General features: G+C 38.5%; 2 protein-coding genes across 2 annotated transcripts; one reads left to right on the forward strand and one right to left on the reverse strand.

The window, feature by feature from the left end:
- Positions 1–2290: 2290 nt before the first annotated feature.
- Positions 2291–20347, reverse strand: KIAA0753 (the record flags this gene model as incomplete). Its single annotated transcript, XM_082008479.1, has 15 exons — positions 19903–20347; positions 17955–18558; positions 16513–16619; positions 16156–16218; positions 15110–15325; positions 13730–13940; positions 12185–12384; positions 10870–11039; positions 9982–10066; positions 9748–9840; positions 8258–8431; positions 7125–7206; positions 5095–5215; positions 4699–4923; positions 2291–2408 (listed from the first exon to the last, which is right to left on the reverse strand). The coding sequence occupies exons 1-15, from the start codon at positions 19990–19992 to the stop codon at positions 2291–2293; spliced, it is 2559 nt and encodes an 852-aa protein (XP_081864605.1). The 5' UTR covers positions 19993–20347.
- Positions 20348–20830: 483 nt separating this feature from the next.
- On the forward strand, positions 20831–23406 carry TXNDC17 (thioredoxin domain containing 17; the record flags this gene model as incomplete). The annotated part of the gene is made up of 4 exons (XM_082008498.1): positions 20831–21225; positions 22252–22333; positions 22635–22710; positions 23338–23406. Exons 1-4 carry the CDS (start codon positions 21084–21086, stop codon positions 23404–23406), a joined length of 369 nt encoding a protein of 122 aa, XP_081864624.1. The 5' UTR covers positions 20831–21083.
- Between the last annotated feature and the right edge of the window lie 1395 nt (positions 23407–24801).

Below are 24801 nucleotides of genomic sequence, written 5' to 3' on the forward strand. Positions count from 1 at the left end.
CAGCAATGAGAAACAGCCCAGTCCCCAAGAAAATGTATTCTTTAACTATCTATACCATTAAAATATTTTTTAAATCTGAAACTGCTTCTGGTACTCCCCCATGATTCAACTTTAAAGTATGGACTCAGATGCATGATAGTGCTTTTAATGGCCAGATAACATCACTCATTAGATGCACAGTTAACAACTGCAGTGGTATTATGGTTGTACATTTCAGCCCCACATATAGTCTCTATCGACATACTGTGACAAAAATTATGCATATATATAATGTTTATCCAGCTTGATGCCAATTTGTCCCTTAGAAACAGTGACATGCAGAATCACTTTAAGATGAAGCCCTACAATTATGAAATTTTTCAGGGTAGAAACTTCATAACTGTCCCGCTTGCATGTGTAAATAGTACATTACAAAATCCTTTAGTTAAGTTCCTTAGGAAGGACTGAAGAGTGTGAAGTCAGGGATCCTACCTAAAGCCTTCACTCTCCACACATTTCTGCTCCAAGGCGGCAGCCAAATGCCACAAAATTCTCATCCATAATAAAAGTTCACTTTGGCATCATGAGCCAGAGGATACCACTCACTGCACCACGGGATTTAAGAAACAAAGTATGATTACCTTGAAAGATGACCATATTACTTTGAGGCATATGGTAGTATGACTCTTGTAATGTTCCCAGGTACTCCCTTGCATGTTGGGTGCTGACTATTCCAAATGGGTTCAGATGGAGGTTACCTTACATTAAAACTATGTTCAGTCCTAAGAAACAAGTGTTTATTAAAAAAATAAAATATCTTGAAAATACTTTCACAAGTATATATACACATACATAGAGACACTAGGGCTTTAATCTTTCAGACTTAAAAACAGGCTTGTCTCTATAATCCTAGAAATAAAAAAGATAGTGTTTTAAATTATAGAAATCACACATCAGCAAAGTCACACAGCAGTAACACTTACACGATTACATTTGGTGTAAATTTCAAGACAAACAAAATAGTAAACCAGGCTTCAATGAAAAAAAATATTTTTAAAATGTATGTTCTCATTAGAGGAAATAACAATCTTAGAAGGCTAAAAATTATTCTGTTATAGGTTGAACACTATTGGAGAAATTGTCAAAGGAAACAGACTGTCATATTGTTTTTTTGGGTTACCTCAAGGGTTGAATTTGCATTTCCCTAGAATACTACCAGAAATAATTATTACTTATTGCTGGCTCCAGGCATAACCCAAACTAGTACACTGTTTACTTGAAACGAACAAGTTCATTCAATATTGCAGAAGTGACAATTGATCATTTATTTTGTTGTTCTTGATTTCAATGGGATTGTTAAGAGTAAGGAATATGGGGTTGGACCACTAAACACTGATAAAATATTTTAGACTAGTTTAAGAAAGAAAAAGAAAATCTGCATCGTATGCTTCTATTGAAGGGTCTCATTTGTCTGTGCATAATGTACTAGTGATATTCAGAAACCAACAGAAGAGGTACTACATTCAGAAGTTGATTGCAAGAGTCCAAGCTGGCTGTTGGCCTATGAGGACAGCCAATACTAAGCATTTACATCTACTTAATGCTGTGCCATGAGGATCCTTTCTTTGGATAGCCGCAACCCCAGAACTAATCCTAGGTTATATGCTAAGCATGCTGGTCAGACAACATCTGTCTTACATGATACTGAAAGCTCTAAACAGCAAACCAAACAGCTTTTATTGTAGACTGTTCCATCTTGGCTTTAGAAATATCAATACTGCTTCATTCTTCCAATACAACTATCAGATATATTCAGTACATTTCACTGAGAAGAATACGCTAAAACCCATAGCTCCCTTATGAGGTAGGTAAGTCAGATTCTCTCCACTTAAAGCAGAAAATTGAGGCATAGTACAGCTAAGTCTGTGACACTGCTTAAACCCAGTCCTTCTCCCAATATTTTATTCTAGTAAGAAGATCACACATAAAAATAAATGATGTAATACAGGTATACAAATGGATCGGTATTCCTATCAAAATATATAAACTTCACCTATAACAGTTTACTTCATTCTATTGAAACACTGGCTGAAAAACAGAGTTCTGATAAATGCAGTATTATAAAGTCTGAAAAGGAAAACATAATGATAATGGCTTTATAAAAACCCGAGATGAACTCTTGATGGACTGAATTCATTTGGTGAACAGAATCCCACAGACTTTTAAAAGAACATGAAAAATTAGATCATTTGGTAAGACTGTTAGACTGAGGCTGACATTGCATTTGATAACGGGGCAGATTTGAAAGCATTTACTGTGCTGGCTGCAAAAACTCTGATGTGAACACAGCTTCTGCATAGTCCTCACAAACATCCTGCAGCTCTGCTGCCACATCACATAGGGCTTCTTCTGTTAGTTGTTCTGCAAGACTGAGGGAGAGGGAGGGAAATAAATAAAAGGTTCAGAAAGTCAGATTTCAAATTCCAGTCATTTATACCATTGATATCAATGCTCTGATTTTAAAAGGCAAATACTCATTTTCCTCATTCTTTCTACTGCTTAGCCCAAGAAAAGATCTGTGTTCCAATATGTGCTGTGTAAGATATCAGAAATTCTTTCCTCAGTCTGATTCATAGCAAAGAACATACTTCAGGCTTAAGAGTGTTGAGAGATCTCAGTTGCTTCCTTTTTTGAAACACTTAGATACTAATCCAGCTTTGGGAGTAAGAGTTAACATACAATGGTGCTCATCCAAAGGCCATTGAAGTAAATGGGAAGCTGCTTATTGATTTTAGCTGCCACTGAATCAGGCCTTACTGAGAGCAATAAAGATTAAGAAAAAGTGAGATGAGAAATTTCAATTTTCAGTGATCTCTGGGCCATAGATGTTACAGAAGGGAAAACTATTTTAGTGTAAGAACACAATTGTTTACTGGCCTCTTGAAAGCTTCTCTTCAGTTTTGCATATATTCTAAAGTATCATAAAGTTAGTCTTTCTAAGATCTTTTAAGCATATCACGGGAGTGTTTCTTTTAAACATTGTGTGATACTATTTTATATAAATAGATTTATAATACCCTCTGGTGGTAAGAATAAGTCAATGAAGCATGCTGGACATCAGATTGCATTTGCAGTTTGATTTCAAGTAACAATGTGTATCAGGCAAATGGCAGCAGTGGAATTCAGCTGTCAGGAGGAGAGATTCACTGCCATTTAATCTACCTGCCAATCCCAAGAAGGTGCCAGTCCTTGAACTACCCAGCCGCACACGAATTATAAAAAGGAGTACAGTTCAGAAGGCAGAATGACAGTACTGAGAATTGACAAGGCATATTTCAGTGGTTTAGTTCAGTAGATTCAAATACAGTGGTCTAACCACAGTTATTAAAACATTTGCCTACTTATCCACAGTTGGGAAAACCATCACCACACATGATCATGCAAGTCATCTCAAATATTGCAGGATCTGTTCCTGGAAACACAGATGCAGATGCCATATGTCATTCAAATGAGCTACAGCACCGATTTCAATGCTACTACATTAAAAATGTGTGCAGAAGATTAAAAACTCTTGGCAACCAAGCTTGATGTCCAATCTGCCAACACAGACAATTATGGCAAGCCACTCCATCTACAAAGACTGAAGTTAGATTTTTGTAATTCTTTTTTAATACTCCAGAGTTTTCTTCTTCATTTCTCTCCTCCCATAGTCAGAAGTCATCTGATTGCCACTCTGCAGGGGCAACAGCCCCTCTATGCCAACTGATGTTGTGCCAGTTTTTCTACAGTTCTCAAAGAGCAGGACTAGCAAGGTTCAAGGTCAGCCTGTATATCCATGCTCTTTTGGGGCTGGGACTTTACAAGACCAATAGGTGATTTCTGAAATATATCATACATACTGAAAATGATTTCTAGGCAATTGTCAATAATCAAGAAAAGTGCAAGGAAACAATAACCAGTGATATAATTTAGTTGCTACACCTGTTACTGAACAATCAAAATGCTTATCCAAGCTTCAGTGCAAGGGTGGGTATTTCAGCTTACGTTGCCCTGCTTGCTTGGTAGACACTGAGCGTGATAAACCATTTCTCTTTGCCAGGAAGTGAACAGCAGAGAGACTGTTACTTATTGCTTCTTCCCTTCTTTTATTTGTACTAAGGGATGGTAAGTCACCTATGTCACACTTCCCACAGTGAACTCCATGAAGTATGAAGACTTGTGGAAAAGGAAGCGCTGAAATCTGCACTAAGGTCAGTGGTGTTTTTTTAAAGAGTATCTACTGTTGCTCCATGAAACATCAACTTCATAATCCCTCACCACAAAGATTAAAACTTGCACAGTGCTTGATTTCTTTTTCATTCGGGGGGAAAAAAAAAAGTTAATTCTGTTTTTCTTCAATTTACCTGTTGGTGATAGTCTTCTGAAAATAATTTAAGGCACCCTATATTTCACACAGTTGTTTTTGTGGTAACACCATAGAAAGATGTGAAAAATAATCACTCCTCCAGGGCATTTTGCTTCCATATCCTTTTGTTTTATCCAACTACCTTAAAAATCCATGAACACCAAGTACAACTAGAGAGAAAGTCCAATAGCCAACTGCTTCTGGCTTTCAATTTGGAATTTAAATGGTCCCCTTCCCACTCCTTTCCTGAATAAGGACAGAAAAACCTGTTCATCAGTTGATACATTCTCTTCAAAAACACATAGTTCATATACCTCTCAGCAATCTGCCATGGATTGAAACTGCCTACCGCCTCATGGGAAATAAGCTTTAGGTGATGCTTGTATCTGCTGTTATAATCCAAGATGCTCTGGAGCATATGCTTTGGCACAGAGAGAGACACATGACGTTCTTTCTGCAGGGAATTCCGAGTCAATGGCTGCAGAATGTAATTTCCAGTCTGCAATTTCTCCTCTGCATCTTTGTTTTCATCAATATCACTGAAAATATAAAATATTCATTAAGCCACAACTAGATTTTCAAGTATCTTTTTGAAGGATCAGAAAATCTCTTCAAATAGTAATAATAATTTTCTGTAGTGAAAACATTATAATGAAGACACACAGCTCATATGCAGCACAGTTTAGTGTAGGGGCAAATATTCTACTTACTTGCCATCAAAAAGTTTTTCAAATAAAGTGTCCATTTCTGGCTCTGTGCATCCAATTAATTTGGTTATCTGAATTGGATGAGGCGATATAGGTCTTTTAGCTACTGATGCAATTTGTTGTTCTAAAAGGAAGAAAATAACATTTAAAATGTTTCTTTAGAAGAGAAAAAATACATTTACTGCAGGTAAGTTCTCACAAAGGCTTTTGCTTCTTTTAAGGGGAAGTCCTTCAGATAAGTAAAATACTGAAGGTGACAAGCCCCTAGAATGTAAATTCAATATAGCTTTTCCAAGAGCTCAGTGTATTAAAGCTGAGCATTTCAGAAATCCTACCTTTAGTATAAATAGTTTGTTGTGTCAGTGGATACTTCTAGATGAAAGATAGAAAATACCACTCAAACTAGCATAGTCTATTAAGCTTGGCAGTAAATACACGACATGGAAAAAAAATCCAACAAGATCATAGAATCATAGATTAGCTAAGATTTGGGCTAAGCCTTCACCAGTCTTATTCTGAAATTTTCCATTTTTCCATTAAAGTCAGTATGTGATCAGATACTTAGCTTGGGAAAAAAAAAAAAAAAAAAAAATCAGTGTAGCTTCACTGTTGTACTCAATCAAATAGCAGGATAAAGAACAGAGCAGGGTGATGGGAAAAACAACAAGCATAAGTCATCCTTATTAGCATGCCATTGTGGCAAAAAATATTAAAGTATGTACACTTATGTATGGGAAACATCAAACTATTGCTCGGAATGCTACCTTACATTAGTGAACAGTTTCCAACTATTATTACCTACGTCCCTCTCAATTAAAAATTTAATCTGATGTGAAAAGTTAGTTATATCTTTCATCTGAAGGACTTTACATTCTTTCATTTATTTTCTATCCAATAAAAACAAGCAGGAAAAATGTGATTAATGTGAACTGGAAGTACCAAACTGTGGGTTTTTTCAAGGATTAAATACTTTTTGCTGAAGCACATCGGATAATGAATTCTGTACTGAAAAATCCAGATTTTCTGAGGCTATAAAAATTAAACTTGCATGTGTGCTGCAAGATGTAGAAACATCATCACCATCACTTGAAAGGAATAAAGAAAGAGAAAAATATTCTAAGCTTAAGTAATTTAATATTATCTTCTGTGTACTATCAGAAAAACTTAAAACTGTCATGGATTGACTGCTGCACTAATATTTACCTAACATTTACTCTTGAACTCTAAGCCATTTAAACTGATAGTTTTTCAAAACAAAGGAAAGAAAATGGGAGAAGCAAACTAGAAGATAAATATCTGCTTGCTCCTGTGCCTAAGGAAACCAACAGCAGGAACAGAGACTGTTTCACTATACCTTACTTCAGCCTGTGAACTCTTAAAAATAGTTGAATAGCACGAAAATTATTACTGTTAAGTATTTAATGGTGTTTCAAAGGAATCAAGTCAAATGAGTACACACTAAATATTCTTTTCAAGATTAAGATTTAGAGATTTGCCAATGCCTTTCTCAAAACTGAAGACAGGCAAGTCAAGAAGGGCTTAACAAGAAAACAAGTGAACTAGCTGTCTTCTGGAGTAAATTTAAGTAGCTTAAAGATGAATTGGAGTGTATGTACTTATGGAATATCATCTTCACTGCACAAAAATCATTACTCACATTTTGGTAGAAAAGAAAATATCTAAGCTAAGGAATGACAGTTGCTTAGAAAAGGGACAACATTCAAACTTAACACCTGATGACTGGAAGTATGTGTTGAAGATTCCTATCCCTCAGCTAAGTTGCACCAGCAGTGCTTTCCATCCAAATGAAGCCCTGATAAAGGCAAGTAGAAAATTACAGCCCGCATCCAGAAGAGATCCTTCATCTTTAAAATACTGATTTTAGAACTATATTTTAGGAATAGTCCTCTGAAAGGAACACCTATAGTAAAACATGTGTCTGGATGGTGCTATTTGATCACACATAATCCAATGATTTTGATTTTAAAGATACAGATTACAGGAAAAACAAGTTGCATTAAAAAGACACTTACCCATTTTTTCTGTCTGAGCCCAGAGCTCTGAATCACTATACACAATCTGGGTAAATCTCCTGCGTACAGCCTCCTGGTATCTCTGGTTTTGAATATACAAAATTAATCAGTCAACACATACTTAGCAGTTCAGCTGTAGTAGTTATCACGCAATAGGAAAGCAGGTCATGATCCTCCTTGGTCAAAGTAGTCTCATTTTGCATAACACAAAAAAAGGGTAGGGGGGTGAAATCACAGATAATCATCTTTTTCAAAATGCCATACCTGAAAACTCAACTAGTTGCCAGTACCTTATAATGCTCCTCCCATTTCAGAGCAACAGCAGCTGGCCAAACATCTGAAGGGCCTTCACACTGTTTCTGCCTTACCAACAGTGAATTCAAATGTATGCTTAAGTGCCTCATATGGAAAGGACACTACTTCATGCTTTCAGCTTATGAATAGATCTCTAAAAGTAAATGGCACTAAACTCAGTAGTTCTAAGTTACGATAAATTTCACTGAACAGGAAGGTGGAAATGGGACTTGAATCAAAAACCATGGAAAAGTTGATCAATTAAAAATTTTTAAGAAAGCAATATATGAGAAAGTTCAAGTCAAGTAAATTACAAACCCATGAATATTTACACAGAAAGATGGATAAATACAGGCACAGATAACCATGTATTTGTCTGACTTCCCCATGTTGCCCTGTAAAATATTTTGGATTGCCAGAGCATGTTTCCTTGAGATGTTCATGCTACTAGAATACTAGGATCCTATATTAATATTAAAAAATTTAAAATAAAAATTTATTAATATTCAAATACTTTCCAATCTGTGAGACAATCAACATAATTGCCATACTGATTCTCTCATTCACATATGATGACCTAAGCCACAAAGTCTTGAGGTGGAAAGCAAACTCAGGTCTAACAACTCTAAAGCTAGCAATAAAACCATTAGGGCAAACCTTCTTCCAGTCTTACACTAAATTTTGCTGGACATGCAAACTCCTTACAGTCTTTCGTTTCATACGCTGATCCAGTCAGACCTTGCTTCATTTAAGAAGGTAGATACTGTCCATAAATTGTATTATCTGTAAGTAAACAAGCAATTGGCACTAATGAGACCAACCAAGAGATAAAATCTTACTTCAATTTCTTCCATTCTTTGCAACATTGACTCCAGACTATGAGTGTCAGCCATAGGCAGAGCCTTGGTCTGGAGTCTCTCATGCTGCTCCATACTCCACAGCTCCTGAGCAGTATCTTCCAAAAGATCATCCAATAGCTTTTCACTCAGAATATCTGTATTTGCTGCAACCTCCTATTTAAAAAAAAAAAAAAACAACACAGAAACAAACAAACAAAAAACCACACAGCCAATGCAAGAAAGAAAAAACCACAACCCAAAAACAAATGGGGGCAAAGGATGCTTAAAAATCAAACATTTCTTACAGCAGCTCATGGAAATAACCCAATTGTCATTTCAACTTTCCCCTTAAATGAAAAACCAAATAAATTCCTGTTTTCCTTCCACCCACACAAGAAGCCAAATCAACAAAATCGGCTTAGTATGTTCCTACCAAAAAAAAAAAAACCAAACAAAAAAAACCAAAACCAAAATCAATTAATATGGACAAAGTTTGCTAAACAACTATGTTCCCAAATGGAAAATGAAACTGTCACAGGTTCAGAGATCACCCAGGAATTCAAGAAAGTGAAGTGAAGGCCCTCATGTTAGAAAACACTACACACACACTTAACCTATCACACAGGAACAGTCTCACAGCAGCTTCAAGTATCACTATTCATTTACCTGTATTGTTTTGTATGAAAACATTTTTCCCCGCAAAGCAACTTTATGCATTCAAGGTCACATCAAGCAAAAAGTATGCAAAAGAGATGTTAGAAAGGCTTTCTCATTGTTTCATATTGTACATGGTTACAAAACAATACTTTAGAAGGCACACATGCCCATATAATGACACTGTTTTAAAGATGTGGCTTATGTAAGTTGAAATTGCTAAATTTGGGAAATCAGTGCTATCTTTCCAGATGCATTATGCTATACGGCAAAGATAAAAATACATCTTAAATGTCAAACAGCTTTACCCTATGACATACAAATAGAATATTCCTTCTCAGCTGCATGAGTTAAAAGGTGGTTTATAAATGAAGAATCCTTCAAATGACAGTTTGTTTCCAAGGAGAGACTGATCTTCTAAATAAAACGTAAATCCTCTCATGATTATCAAGCTTTCTGTATTATTAGTCATTAATAGTACTAGTCCAAATTTATTTAGTCATTAAATAAGGTATTATAAGGATTATTAAAATAATCATATCAAGTCTAGTCATGTTCAGCATATAACTGGTATGACCATTCAAAAACAACTTAAAAATACATCTACTTGACAAGAAGCTAACAAAAAAAAATTTAATGCAGCTTTGCCAAACTTCATTACAATAATTTAAGACCCACATACTGAAATGGAAATACACTCTCCAAATGTCCAAAACTGTGTTGACCACATAAATATGTCTTGCATTAAGTTGAAAAGAAAGAGTGTTGCCCCTTTATAAATGTTTTACAGCTCTAAAGGCATCCTTCAAACAGTGGCATGAGCTTGACTGTACTACCTGTGTTCTATCTAATAGAGGTTCTAAGCGCTCCCGTACTGCCTTCTCAATTTTGTCTGCATACTGGGTTGGAGAAGCACTTTGTGACCTACACAAAAAAGAACAAATGACAATGCCATTCTGAAACTTGGTATTAAAACAGTAATTTAAAAAACCCAAACACATAAATGTACTTTTTGGAAGACCATGTCAGATCTGACACCATTTATTAGCTCTTCAAAGCCAGTCATCAACTTTTGCCTTTTTTTTCATTTCTCCTCTGCTAAGGTCAGTTAGAACCTTCACTCTTCTTGAGGTTTCTGCTTCAAGCCATGCTAATCTTCAAAAATAAAACAGTAACAGAGGGCTACAGAATGCACATTCTAACAACTGAAGAATGAAATCATGTGATTCTGAGTATCAGTTTAGAAAACTTGTAAAAAACTTTAGAAAGAAAATTAATACTGACTTTAAGACCATATAAGCCAGGAAATTCTGTTAAGAACCAGGGATCTTCAATTATGTTTCTGCTACTGGCAAACAGGCAATTTCATGGCTATCCACAAATACTGCCCAGAGAGGGGGAACCTCTCATCTTACCATGCACACTGCCTAGTACAGATCTAGCAGCTAGATCAGCAGCTGGATCTCCTGCTTCAACTGCCACAAACAGCAGTCCCAGAGGAAACTAAATTTGGAGAGCCCTGAGATACAGGATGCTGAATATAGTTTAAAATAAACTAACCTGCACTCTATTGCTGGCTAGGACAAAGATATGTATTTTATCCTTCTGGAACGGGGAGGTAATATTTACCTTCTTAATGCAGTGCTCTGAATATTCATTCTGCTTACTGTGTGTTTTGTAAATGCCCTGCCTAGCGCGGCTTGGCCTGTGACTCCCAGACAATACTTGGACGTGATCCAGGAAAAAGCACAAGTAATGGCTCTTCCCAGGCTGTATGAATGAGGCCACTTTGTGCCGAGTGGGAAAAGAATACAACTATCCGGTAACAAGCTGTGCTGTGCCACTTGCCTTCATGGCCTGACAGCCAGGCCAAATCCATCCTATTCACTAGTACAGATATAGCAGCACTTCCATGGGAAAGGAGGATAAAGTCAGGTTCCACTACACTCCGAACATACCGCTTAGGTGAAACAGGCAGAGGTGTAGGGTTTGGAGGCATGCAGGGTATTCTGCTCTCCTTAACAAGTCGTTTGTTCTCTTTTAGCTGGGAAGCTATAGTTGTCTCCTGAAATCGGGCATGCTTTCCTTGAGGCTGTACCTGTCTTGATTTTAGAGATTTCGGTTTTCCCTTAAAATTAACACAATCACATTAAAAACATATATTCCAGTTGTTGAATTTTTAATGTTTTTTGCATTCTGCTTCAGCTTGTCTTGAAGTCATGGCTTTGTTGCAGAGTTGAGACATGTGGAGGTTTTACAACTAATTAAAAGGGAAGTCCAACTGTGCCTGAACAGAACATATGCTTAATCTTGCAACTATTATTGTTGCAAAGTTCCAATTTTTCCAGTGTTGCTCTCCCGGGAAAAAAATCCAAAATTTACAGAATTTGACTCTATGTTAACTCTTAATAAAGCCAAATAGAAGACTTCCAAGGTAACATTTTATTCAGCCATGAAACTGTAATATTGCCATATTTGTATTTGCTACAAGGATACTTAGACTAGTCCCAGTCTAGTATGAATTATTGAAATGCTTAATTTTCCTGCTCACAATTGGTCACTGATAGATAGATATGAGAAGCAGTAAAAGTTACATATGCATACATCTATGTTACTGTATCAGATCTGATTTTTCAAGCTGAAGGTGATATTCTGAGGAAGGCAAAAAGAAAAAAGGCATTTAATAAACCCAATTCTTTGCAAAATTTAGCACTTTGAAATATTCTTTAGAGAACTCATTTGTTTGCATTTCAGAAGCCTCTTGCTGGTTGCAAGAAGGACTTACCAGAAACCAGAATTTATATTGTGAAGTTTTATGATTTCTGTAATCAGTGAAGTAAATCTACCCAACTTCTATCCTCCTACTAACGTTAGCATTAACACAACATTACTGTGGAGTGCATTTTTCATGACAGAGGATGACCAATAGGAGGAAAATATTTCAACTTCAATTTCAAGTTGAAAAATAACCATGCTAATTTCAAATATGAAACTGGTTTTGGTGAAAGCTTTCCTTGCTAATTGTTATTCATTGTTATAGTTGTTCATTGCGTTTCCAAGGAACAATAACACTACTTATAAAAAACTTTTGATAAAATAGTCATAACCACTAGAAATAACATAGGCAGATGACATAGTTTATCCTCTTATGCCTCCTAGCTCAAAATAAAAAAAATTGTGAGGACGTACAAAGCTTGACAGTGTCTTACATTATATAACAAATCTCAGAGGACAAGTAGAAAAAAAGTATAAATGCTTTTATCACTTACATACCTGTGATCTTGCAGATAATAACACGCCTTTCTTCTTCAAAGGGCCATTTTCCAGGACGGGGTCTTTTTTTACAGCTCTAGCTCTCACTAATGCATCTATACTGCCTTGTAAACTGGCATTTCTCTCTGGAGTAGGTGGGTCATTTTCTTCTTGGAATTTATTGTGCAATATATGAGCACAACTGTTTGCCTTCTGAACTGCTGAAATATGTGCAACATGTCAATATTTATCTGTATCAAAAATAGTAAATAAACTTTCAACTGTAAGTTGAAAGGGGCGAGAATCAGCTTTATTTCTATGTTTGATACTTCTGTTATGCTAGGTATATGTAAACATGAACTTTCAAGCTCTACCATAATTACAAAAAAAGAAGCCAAAAACCCTTGTATTTCCTGGCATGTTTAAATAAATCATCTTTCTTACACCGTTTCAGTGAACAGAAGATTTTGGGGTTTGTGTGCATATACATATTTATACATATATAGCTATTTGAAAATACACATATATATGAAAATTATGGGAAAGCCTTTTGGTAGTAATTGCCATATGAGTTCTAGGCAGTGATAACAAAACACTCATTTTTAGGCAGCAACACATGTGGGCACCATTAGATGCTTGTCAATATACTGTCTCTCTGGACTGCCAAAGATTAGTTCATCTCATAGAATTCTTCTCGCCCTTACCTAGGGGTAGAAAGAAATACTTACTATTCTAGTAAAAAACAGTATGAGGTATGAGAAAGACACTCCAAAAAGAAAAGCAATTAATATATAATTATTAAGGTTATATAATAATGTAATAAGCTATACTGGCTTTCATGAGGTTTCAAAATACTTCAGGTATTTATCTCACAACACCTTGAGAAAGAATAAAGCCCATTTCCCTTCATATACAAAGTAAAAGAGCAATAAACAAATTCCCAAATGTTGCATGGCAAACTATTAGTGAAAAAAAAAAAAAAGTCTTCAGCATTACTGTCAGTTAACATGTCTCTAGATACTGAAACTGTGATGACTGTGTTTAAGATATTAACATTAATGAACTGGCAAGAATAAAACACAGCCACACCTCTCAAAAGTAGAGAAACTGCACAAACCAAGAGAATTCTGAGCCAAGGCTGCAGTATATCTTTTCACTGTAAACAGTTAAACAACAATAGCTTAGTTGGAGATTTGCTAACAGTCAGTGACTTTGCATTCCAAAATAATATATTTATACAATATTATCTAGGTAGGTATTTGGAAATATTCTGTATGCACTACTAATGTCAACTTGTAAACTGCCATTTAGGTGTACACTGCAGAAAAACAATCCAAGTGTAGCCCATCGTAAAAGAAATGGACAAAAATAGGAAGAACGTGAGGATAATATAGTTACAGAGAGGCATATAACTGCAGGTTAAACTTAAAAAAATGCGTAACAAGGCTATCTAAGTCTAATAACTACATATGGGCTGTTACGCACTTCTGACCAACATACTACAAAATAGATCTGCAGATGGTAAGTTAACTGATAAAAATTTATTTAATAACTCAAAATACAAACCAGTCAAGAGACTTCTGACAGCTAGAGGTCTTCTAGGTTCTTGCCCATGCAGCCCCTTTAAGATGAGAGGTTTGTTTTCTCCTTTTGGAGATGTAAGCTGCTTTCTGGCTGGAAATGTCTCAATGTTCCTTGGAGATTTGCCCCGAGATGCTGAAATACATTTCTTCACTTTTTTGGGTGTCTGTTTCTTCTCCAGCAGTGAATCCAGATCCTGCACCAAATATTTAGAATTTTAACTACTCTCTCAGTAAACCTGATGTAATAATGAGAAGCAAATTCAAGAGATTCTAAGTAGCTGGAACTTTTTTTGTGTGGTTTGGTTTTTCTGGTAGTGATTATTCCTGATAGCTTGCTCATACAGAAGCTTCTTCATATTATTAACTTAAACCTTACAGAACAGGCTTGTATTTTTGTATTTACAATTGACTCCAGCAAATTATCTGCTTACAGCATGTTCAAAAATAAATGGACACAAAGGCTACAGATGAAAAAAACCAACTGCCCATATGACTGTGGTAAGATACACTTCTTCCAATGCTAAGTCCAAACTTAAACCCTCTTTTCCTGTTTCCAGGCAATTAGCACTGTTACTGTTCTCATAAGTAGTTCAGAATGATAAAAATAAAAATGCAGCTCTTACAGTTAGAACAATATTTTAAGGAAAATAAAACATCTTATGGCTATTTTATCAGTTGCTTTTATTCAAATTAATTAAATATCGGTTTCATGATAGTTCAGGTTACATACGTTCCTACTTTAAAAAAAAAAATCTTGTAGGTAGAAACTGCAGCAGGAAACATGAATCAGAACCTCTCTATTATACCAACAACATGTTTTAAGACATCAGATATCACTAACAGAAAGCTATTTGAAGGGCATAGAGCTTAAGTAACTCTTGTAGCCACAACTTTATCTTCTGCCTGGACAATTCTGCACCCACCACCATGCATGAGGCTCAGATGCTCATCACTAATCCAGATGACTAAAGCACGCATCACAAAGCAATAAACACGTAACTTACACCAATGTATAAAATGCAATTCTTTCAGTCCTGAAAATGGCAAACAAATCAGAAACTGGTGCTTTGTTACCACTATCACCACCAGTCCTCATTCTACCAGGAGAGCCAATAAAGACAGGAACAGCATCAACAAGAACAGCAGCCGGTATCTTGGGTGTTCAGGATGCAAGTCTATTTTGGACCACCATTATTTAGGAACATTAGAAACATACTTATACATTAGAAAATACAGCCTTAAAAATAATAATAATGAAAAAGAGTAAGATATTCTGTCATTTCATGAACACACACTATAGTTTGCAGTCTCATATTTCACTACATCTTTTCTGCCTTAGCAAAAAGAAGATGTTTCTTCCTACCTCAACTTGCAGCAAAATATCTATGATAATGTCAGAAATGGAAGAATCCACTTCTAGTTTAGCGGAACAGAGAGACAGCTGTCGAATGAGGCTGCCCAGTTCCTTGTAGTGCGTAGGAATCTGCTGCTCTGTTTGATCTGTAAACTGATTGGCAAATGCCTGCAAGGCTCGTACAGCTGCTCTGTGTGCTGCCGCCAATCTGGATACTGCTTGAGACTGGAAAAATGAAAAATAAATGTTTTAATAGCTATACTTTCTATGAATACTGATACTATTCAAAGAATTGTTGCCAAACTTTCATGGAGAAACACTCAGGCTTGGGATAATTCTGGTAGATATGAGGCCATTTGTGAGACAAAAGAGGCATTTAAGTAATCTACTGACAGTAGTACACAACAGTACTCCTATCAAGTATCATGCTAGCTTCTGATAAAATAGCCTGGTTATAACATATTCTGATGCTTCTGCTACCTATACCAACAGAGTACTGTAGTCATGGGCTTGACCCTAATGTGCAACAATTGTACAACCATAGAACATTCTCAATCCTCCAGTTTTTGATACAGAAGAAAATACAAGGGATGGAAAAGCGCAAGAAAACAACAGGACAATATTGGCCAAACAGTAGGCATGATGTCAGTACTACCTTTCTGAAAGACGCTGAGCAGAGAAGAAAATCAGAAAGGAGGATAAGACGACTGAGTGACATCAACAGGAAGTTAAAAAAGTAGTCAAGAGTAGAACACGATGTTATTCAGAAAAGGAAGTGGAAGAAGTAAGTGAAAGCCACATAAAAGCGGAAGACCAACAGCCTTCCTTTCCAGTTTACTGTAGACAGGTAAGAACTGAGGAGAAGAGGGAAGCAGCAAAGGCAGTATCAGACCAAGTGAGACATAATTCTGTGAGAATGAGAAGAAAGGTGCAAGATACAAAGAAAATATCCCTTCTGGAGAGGGCTCAGGTGTATCCTAGACAATCAAGCTCAACTAGCTAGAAAACTTCCTGTCAGTAAGTTACTCACAGGCTGAAGAATAATTACATCTTACCTTTTTAGTATGTTTGATTTTATGAGGACTCAGTTTCTCTAAATCATCCTGAATTTCTTTCACCTGTTTATCACGAAAGGAGAGGGATGGGGAAATTCAGTCAGAATTAGCTCCATGTCTATAAATGAACAATTAATCTTCACTGTATTCTGAATGAAAGTCCAAGTTTTCCAACAGTGCTGCTCATATCTCTGTCCAGTCATGAGAGAAATTAGTCACACTATTCAGATCTAAACTAGAATGCCATGGAAGTTCAGAGATAACCTGACTGAATTTCTATTTTTTCACTTTGTTTCTGTCAAATTCATCACAATAAACTAGCTACTATACATCCCAATTTAAAATGCTGGTTCCTACCTGTTGCTGGAGTACATACAGCATCCGAGCTGACCGTGCAGCTTGTTTCTGTCTCCTAGTGTAAACTTGTTGCTCTTTATCAGGATCTAAAATTTCTCTCTCTCTCCCTAAAAAGCATGAAAAGTAAAGTTTTATGTCTTAATTTAACCTGGGAAAATCCCAATTAAGCCATGATAACAAACATAATTTAGCAATAAACCTCTTTCATGCAGAACCAATACACAATGTATCATATATTTTGCAGGGCTCCCTTGAGCAGTAATACAAGCTAGTTATTTTAACTCTACGTCATGTTTCTATTTACAATTTGACTAAACATTCTTACACAATATAGCTTACAAAATCACGTGACCCCTTAGCTTTACGACAAAGTTGCAGGTAAAGCACTCAAAGTTAGGAATGGTTAAAGCTCCAGCTAGTTACTACAAAAGAACCAACGCAGTGTATACTGAGGCCGGCTGGGATGGAGTTAGTTTTCGTCACAGTCACCAGTATGGTGCTGTTTTGGATTCATGATTTAAAGTGTGTTGATAACACACCAGTGGTTTGGCTATCGCTGAGCAGTACTTGCACAGCACTAAGGCTTTCTCTTTTTTCAGCCCTGCCCTGCCAGTGCATAGGCTAGGGGTGTGCAAGAAACTGGGAAGGGACACAGCCAGGACAGCTGACCCCAACCGATCAAAGGAATATTTCATGCCAGGCTCAGCAATAAAAAATTGATTTTTTGCGGGGGAAGGTAGCCATTGCTCTCAGATTGGCTAGGCACTGGGTCTACTTGTGGGAGAGAGTGACTGATTGCCTTTGCATCACTTGTTTTGTTTTTTTCTTTCTTCCTCTTTCTTTCCGTTATGAAACTAGCCTTAGCTCAACCCATAAACTTTCTTACTTTCAGTCTTTCTATTCTCTCCCCTGTTCCACTGTGGGGGAAATGAGCACAGGTATGTGGCGCTTTGCTGCCGACAAGCATTAGCCCACAACACAGTATCAGAAAGCACGTTAATCATGCTACTGCACAGCCATAAATTAGGCAAGTCAGACTTGTGAAATGAAATTTTACCAGCTGTTGCCCCTTTTCTCATCACTAATAAGAATGCAGTTAATTATGATCCTATTTTTTGCAGTCTGAATATCTAGCCAATAGGCCTATAGACACTAATATTTTTTCACCCACATTATTAAACAGCCTACTGCTAATTTACTATCATTGCAGGTTAGACTGGAACTCACCACAAACACTCAGAGATATTAAACTCTGCTACTGCTTAAACTGGCTAGCCATTCTAGCTTCTATCTACTTTTGAAAAAAGTAAATGGTTCTCAAAAATCCAGAACTAAACATGGATTCTAATCCAAGCCAAAAAACAGAAAAAAAAAAAAAAAACCCCACCAAATCAAGAAACTACTTTACATTTATATAACGTAATTATTTTTCAGTCTTACACCTTTTTTAGTCAGTTCTTCAATTTTCTGGACATAGCTCCTCAATTCCTTTTGCAGCCGTCTGATTTCCTGCATATTTTTATCTTCTCTTTTGTTTACATTTGGCTTGGGGTCCAGTCCTGTGTCATGGGTGGGTGGAGAGTCCAAAACAGCTGGTATTAGCTTTCCCTTACTTGGTGTGTAGAGACAAACTTTAGGACCAGAGGTGGTAGTCTCCATTTTGGAAGGCTGACAGAGCTTCTGCTGATATTGCAAGCGAGTTTGAGACTTCAGTGTATTTTTGTTTTCTGGACTTTTAGTCTTCTGCTGTTGTGACTTCTGGACCAACAATGGTTTATTGACAGCATCTCCAAACACTTGCTGTTTCACTTGCTCCTCAAGATGTCTTCGTTTTATGTCCCTTCTGGCTAGATGAATAGCCAGTTTTAGTCTCTCTTCAGATATCACTGAAAACATGCCAGAGCTTCTTACGCTGGGGTCCTCACTTTCAGTTAGATTTCTCTGATCATTGCATGCCTTCAGTTTTTCTATTATAATTGGACGGGGGTTAGAGAATCTGAGTGCCAAGTTCTCTGGAACTGCGGGAACATTTCTATTAAACTGGAGCTGTTCCAAAGTGCAAAAAAAAGCTGATGTTACACAGAACACTTTACACAGGTGATGTACCTCTAGTATGTAACAGTAAGGAAAATGGATCTTCTTTCATATTAGAATGCATTGTCATAATGGTACTTCTTCAATGTATGCAAGGCATTCCGTCCACTCAGACAAATGCCAGTATTAAAAATTATTTTGAATTAAGCATTTAGATCATCTTGTAAGTAACATTAGGCACTTACTGCAACTTAGGGTCGGCACCTTAAGGAGGGTACACACATTGAAAAATCTTCTCCAAAGTGATTGGGCAATGGACAATGAATGCTTTTACAAAGATTTTTTAAGAGTTCTGACAATGAAATTAATGAATTTTAACAACAATTAACATTAGTAATATAAATGGCTATGATTATATCATACTGATTTAGTAAGGCATTACTAAATTTACAAAAGTAACAGGAGAAATTATAAAGGAGATGCGTGATGAAGGAGAAATGGAAAGCTGAAACATGGTACCAGAATAAAGTTTCTAGAGCCTGTTCCCATGTAGTAAAGTAAGAGGTAAAGATAGTGTATTTGTTTAGACTGGGATAGAGTTAAATTTCTTCATAGTAGCTGGTACGGTGCTATGTTTTGGATTTATGATGAAAACAATGTTGATAGCACATCGATGTTTTCATTATTGCTGAGCAGTGCTGACACACAGTCCAGGCCTTCTCACACTGCCCTGCCAGCAAGTAGACCGGGGTGGGCAAAAGAAGCTGGGAGGGTACACAACCAGGACAGCTGACCCCAGCTGACCCAAGGGATATCCCATACCATATGACATCAAGATCAGCAATAAAAGCCATGGGGAAGAAGGAGGAAGGGGGGATGTTCGCAGTTACAGTGTTTGTCTTCCCAAGTTACAGTTACACATGATGGAGCTGCAGAAATGGCTAAACACCTGCCTGGTGATGGGATGTAGTGAATTAATTTCTTATTTTGCTTGGCTTGCACACGCAGCTTTCTCTTTACCTGTTAAACGGTCTTTTATCTCAACCCATGAGTTTTCATGTTTTTACCCTTCCAATTCTCTTCCCCATCCCACTGGCAGAGAGTGAACAAATGGCTGTGTGCTTAACTGCCTGCTGGGATTAAACCACCCCAGACAGCTAAATAACACTTATAGATAGAGTTTCAGATCTATATTGTTACAAAAGGACAGTGTCAAGATTATGTATGAAAGCAAGTATGAGAATTTGACACTTGCTAGTGGGCTATCTCAGGAAATGGGTCAAAATAATATTTTTTTTTTTTTTAACGATTACAAATGAAAACCAGTTCAGCATTGCTGCGGAAGTCAAATAATACCTGTGTTTGTAAAGCCTTTGCTTCATTCCTGTATAGCTGGGTAGTGAATGCAAATGTAGCATCAGACATAGTTGGCTTGCTTGGTCCCATCACATTGGCTTGATGCTGAAGATCCAGTTATTTGTCCCTTACCTTACAATTACAACTATGAACATAAGAAGAATCATACATTATTTCTGCCTCTCAAAAGCAATCCCAGGTCTGATGTGAATAACTGATAGAGAACCAACCTGAGGAGGCATATAGAAATGGAAAACAAAACAAAACAAAAAGGTGGTACACAAAATGGAGAGTACAATCCTGACTCTTAAGGCAAAATTTACAGATTCGTATCCTTCTTTTACACACACCCCCAGAGAGCTGAGGAGCACCATTACAGACTATGAGGCTCACACTATGAGCCATACGACTGCCGCAGAACTTTTATAGCAATTACCTACCTAAAAGGAAAATAGTATACTGCAACGATAAGGAATGCAAACAGACTAGCAAGAGAGGCTAAAGCAGTGCTCAAGGCAGCCAGGTCTGTACAAAAAAACGTTAGTGTCAAAGGAAAACAGATCAAGGGCACACTCAAACTTCTTCACAGAGAAGGACTTAAAATAAAAGCGAAACTTATGTCTCCTTCATTTGCCTCCGAGAATTAAAAAATTATCAGGATCCAACGCATAACGCTGTTAAAACTTCTGTCGCGACTGAACTACAGACTTTGTCTCTGCTCCTTAGCTCAGCTGCACGTACCTCTCTTCTGGTCTCACACAGCTCGGAGTCCAGACGCGTGTTTGGCCTTGCAGGTTTTGGTCACGACGCACCCCTCGCGACGAGAGGGCCTGCCCTACGGTACAACCTCCCTCCAGCCGCCCGCAAGTGAGACCTGTCGGCGACAGCTCCCGCCCTCGCGGCCCACCGGCAGCCTGCTCCCCGCCTCGCCCTCACCAGCATCCCGCGCGGGCGGGCGGGCGAGACCCACACCAGCAGGCCGCCCCGTCCGCGGCCGCTGAGGAAGGACAAGCGGATAAGGCCCAGGCCGGGACCTACCCGGACGCTGTTCAAGCCCGCTCCTGGCAACCGCCGCCGCAGAGGCCGCCGGGAAGCAGCGAGAGCGGCGCGGAACTACGGTGCCCGACGCGGGCCAGGGGCGGAGCCCGCCACCTCCTCCTCCTCCTCCTCCCGCGGGCGCCATGGGCTGGGAGGAGAAGCAGGTCCGCGGGTACCCCGAGTTCGTCCAGACTGCGCAGCGCTACCACGGCCGCCCCATCTTCGCGCTCTTCTGTGGCGACAAGGATGCCGAGGGCAGGAGCTGGTGCCCGGACTGCGTGACGGGTGAGGCCCGCGGGGCGCGCCGGGGCGGAGGGCGACACGCCCCGCTCCCCGCTGTTGGGGACCTCGGCGGGCACAGAGGCAGACGTGGCCGGCGGCGCGCCGGACGGCGGGGGAGCGCCCTTCTCCCTCGGCCCCCTGGCAGCAGTGGAGCGACCCCGGTGGCGGGGGCGCCCTCGGCGCTCGGCCCCGCGGGACCGTGCTAACTGCACCCCTCTCGGGCCGGCTGCCCCTGCCCGCGGGTACGCGCTGTTTCTTTCCCGTTTGCCTGAGGAAGCCGGAGAAGCCCCGGGTGCCCTTCCTGGCACACGTCAGATGGGCTAGCAGCAGCTTCTGGTGCAGAGCGGCCTTGCATCCCGCCTCCGTACCCGGCCGTCGTTACCGAGGATCGCGAGAACCACGGGCGAGGTTCACGTTCCGAGCTTTAGCTGCAGTTACCAGGCTCGTGAATCTAACTGGCAGTACAGGCTGTGACTAGGAGCTGGCTAAAGCTGCTGCCTCGCTAACAAGCTGTCTGCTGCTCTCGCTTTTTAGTCACATTCCACTGAATGGCATGTAACATGACATGTTCAGCAGAGGCTGATACAAAGGCCCAGGAAACAATTAGGTGTGAATCTTACCATCAGATCACCTCTGCTTTATAGATCAAGACGCAAAAGTGACCTACAGTCTGGCAGTAGAATATGAAGGCAGTTCCTCAGAAAATGTTGCAGTGAACTTTCTGGATCATGTATGCCAGAATACATATGGGAGCTCCTTACCGCTGTTCTGATGGGCTTTCATGCAGACAGGAGACAGGGATTATTTTTCTTACTTGTTAAAGCAGAAATTGGCCTTTACTCAAAGACCAGTCCCTTCAACACTGAGCATGTAAATTCTGCAAAGCTTGTGGATAACCAGATGAAACAAAACACAGCCTGAAGCAGACAAAACATTAATTAGCATCTTTGCTGGTCAAAGTAGATCTGTGTGATTCTGTAGCACAGTAAAAGTATTAACTACTAACAGATTTTTAAAATTACTCTCTAGCCGAACCAGTTGTGAGGAAGGAACTTCATAACATGCCTGATGAGTCTGTATTCATCTACTGCCTAGTAGGAGACAGAGCCCAGTAAGTAACTGTTTTAATCCCAGCAACTAATATAATTTTGCTATTAGTGGCCTGGAAGTTAACCTGTTAAAACAACGGACTCAACCGTCCTTTTCTGGAAGGAGTTAAGCTTTTTTTTTTTTTTTTTTTAGTTTTAATGTCTACGCCTTCCCTAATGCAAACTAGCTGCATGCTTGTTCTCTGAAGTGGGTTGGGGAGGTGCGAGGCAAAGTCCTTTGAATCATCCTTTTGAAGAAATTTTAACAGGCTAACTTCAAACTGCACCTCTACAAGCTGTGCTTAACCCCTTCTTCCTGAACAGCTGGAAGGATCCCAACAATGAATTCAGGAAGAATCTGAAACTAACAGGAGTGCCTACATTACTTAAATACGGAACAGTAAGTGACTTATTTTATGTTCTGGATCTACAGGCATTCAGGTGGGGACCTGGCAGGAGCTTATGGCTGTAAATGAATTAGTCATGCATGTTTTCTGATACCCTATCTTGTTTAGAAAGAGCAGTCAATTAGGAACAGCTCTTCTGCTCCCACCCATGCACTCTTCCTGCCTCAAACAGTTCCTCAAGAGAGAGCCCATCTGCTTTCTGTATCTTGTTGTCTATAAGAAACATATAGTAAAGTAAAGAAAATACGTACATTTAGCATCTAGTCAGTGACAGGTAGAGAAATTCTTAGCAACAATTTCCCGACTTGCAGCTCCTCAAATTTTAAAAAAATCCAAATGCTGAATTGTGGGAGTGAAACCAGGTTATGTGCAGTATACTCTTGATTCAAACAGACTACAGCTCAAATTTTAACTTGTGCATATTATTTAAATTGGCAGTTACTTTATTAGAAATGCCTCTTCCAAGGCCAGAAAACCCTCAGGCATTTTTCAGTTATTCTTACCTTGCTTGCTCCACCCCTCACGCTCCCTGGAAAAACAATTGCTGGAGTATGGCTAATGTTAGTATGTCTAGAACAGATTTTTGAATTGCCCCTAAATCATCTTAACTTTTCTTTCAGCCTCAGAAGCTGGTTGAAGAAGAATGTTTTAAAGCAGAGCTTGTACGTATGTTGTTTACTGAAGACTAAATCCTCTAGTAGTCAATCGTTTATGAAGATGTTAATCTCATGTTACTTGCAGTGTCCTTTCAAGGAATCCTTAACATTTTTTAAAACTGTCACGGTTAATTACTTCAGACTAGTCAAGATAAGTGTCATTAACTTCTAGGTCCAGACCTTCCACTAAAATCGTGCAACGAAAAACTGTATCTTTCATGTTTAAATAAACTTGAGTTTGCAAACGGTCTCTTTTCAAAGGAGCTGAGCTCATGTTATAGACAGAGAGAGCAGCCTATAATTACTGAAAAATAAGACTTAACTACTAAGTTATACCTTTAATAGTGAATAAGGGAGGCGAGAAGGGTAGGAGGAACACAAAAAACCTGCTTATTCTTCCTAAATCTGCCTTTACGTAGCTACTGAAGCTGTTAAGATAAATTTTCAGTGCCAGAGATGTTTAATGGCTTATCTGTTCAGTCTGATAAGCTAATGGCTGACAGTCCTGGTGTCACTGACCACATGTTAAGGGTTAACAGCTGGAGTACCTGCTCCTACAAAGATATGAAATACAACGTGAATGCAGCACAAATACAATCTAAAATATGAAAATTAAATCTGACAGCTACCAAGATCTGTGTTCTTACAATAAAAACTGTACAGGAGTAAATGGCAAATGCTTCTCCAATACTGCAAGCATTTGCACCTTTTTCTGTAACACAAATTGTTTTCACTACATATACTGTAGAGAAGCCTAGAAGCAGCCACTATTTCACTGGCAGAAAACCAAGATTAAAGTAAGCTGACTTTAATGGAATAGATACAGCTACAGCCTATTTCATTCTGTTGAGCATCTGCAACGTTTATTATTGCTTCTCTCTGCTCCACTCCTGCAGTACTTACCTCATAACACTTTGATTTCTATCTCTAAAACATGCTGTTAAGGAAAACTCTAAGAACCCCAGCAACAATGATTACCAGGTAAACAGAAATGACAAGTAATAGTTTAGCTCGGTTTCAAAGCAAAAATCCACAATTTAGATTCTGTACAATGTCGTCACTTCAACTTTGCTCATCCTGCAGTTGTAAAAAGTAGTATGAGGAAGTTCGTAGCCACACTTTGAGACATATCCTTATTCTCCAGGGAAAGTGCCTCCTAAGAAGACTTCTGAGCTACACTTTTTGTTAGATACTTAAATGTCAGTGCCCTCAAAACTATGTTTTGTTTTCAAAATCAAAAGGAATCAATAACTACAGTAAGTAATGCTCTTACAAAATTGTCCAAAATAAATAGAAGAAGTAGGTGTTTATCAGTCTTCTATCTTTAAAGAAGTTGATGAAAGGGAAACAAAAATAAACAGCCACTTGATAAATCAAAAATTAAGTGTACACACACACAGCCAAACCTACAAAAGGGTTCATTCCTCT

The sequence above is a fragment of the Phaethon aethereus genome (genome assembly GCF_964289735.1).
Source record: "Phaethon aethereus genome assembly, chromosome: 19".
Taxonomy (NCBI): domain Eukaryota; kingdom Metazoa; phylum Chordata; class Aves; order Phaethontiformes; family Phaethontidae; genus Phaethon; species Phaethon aethereus.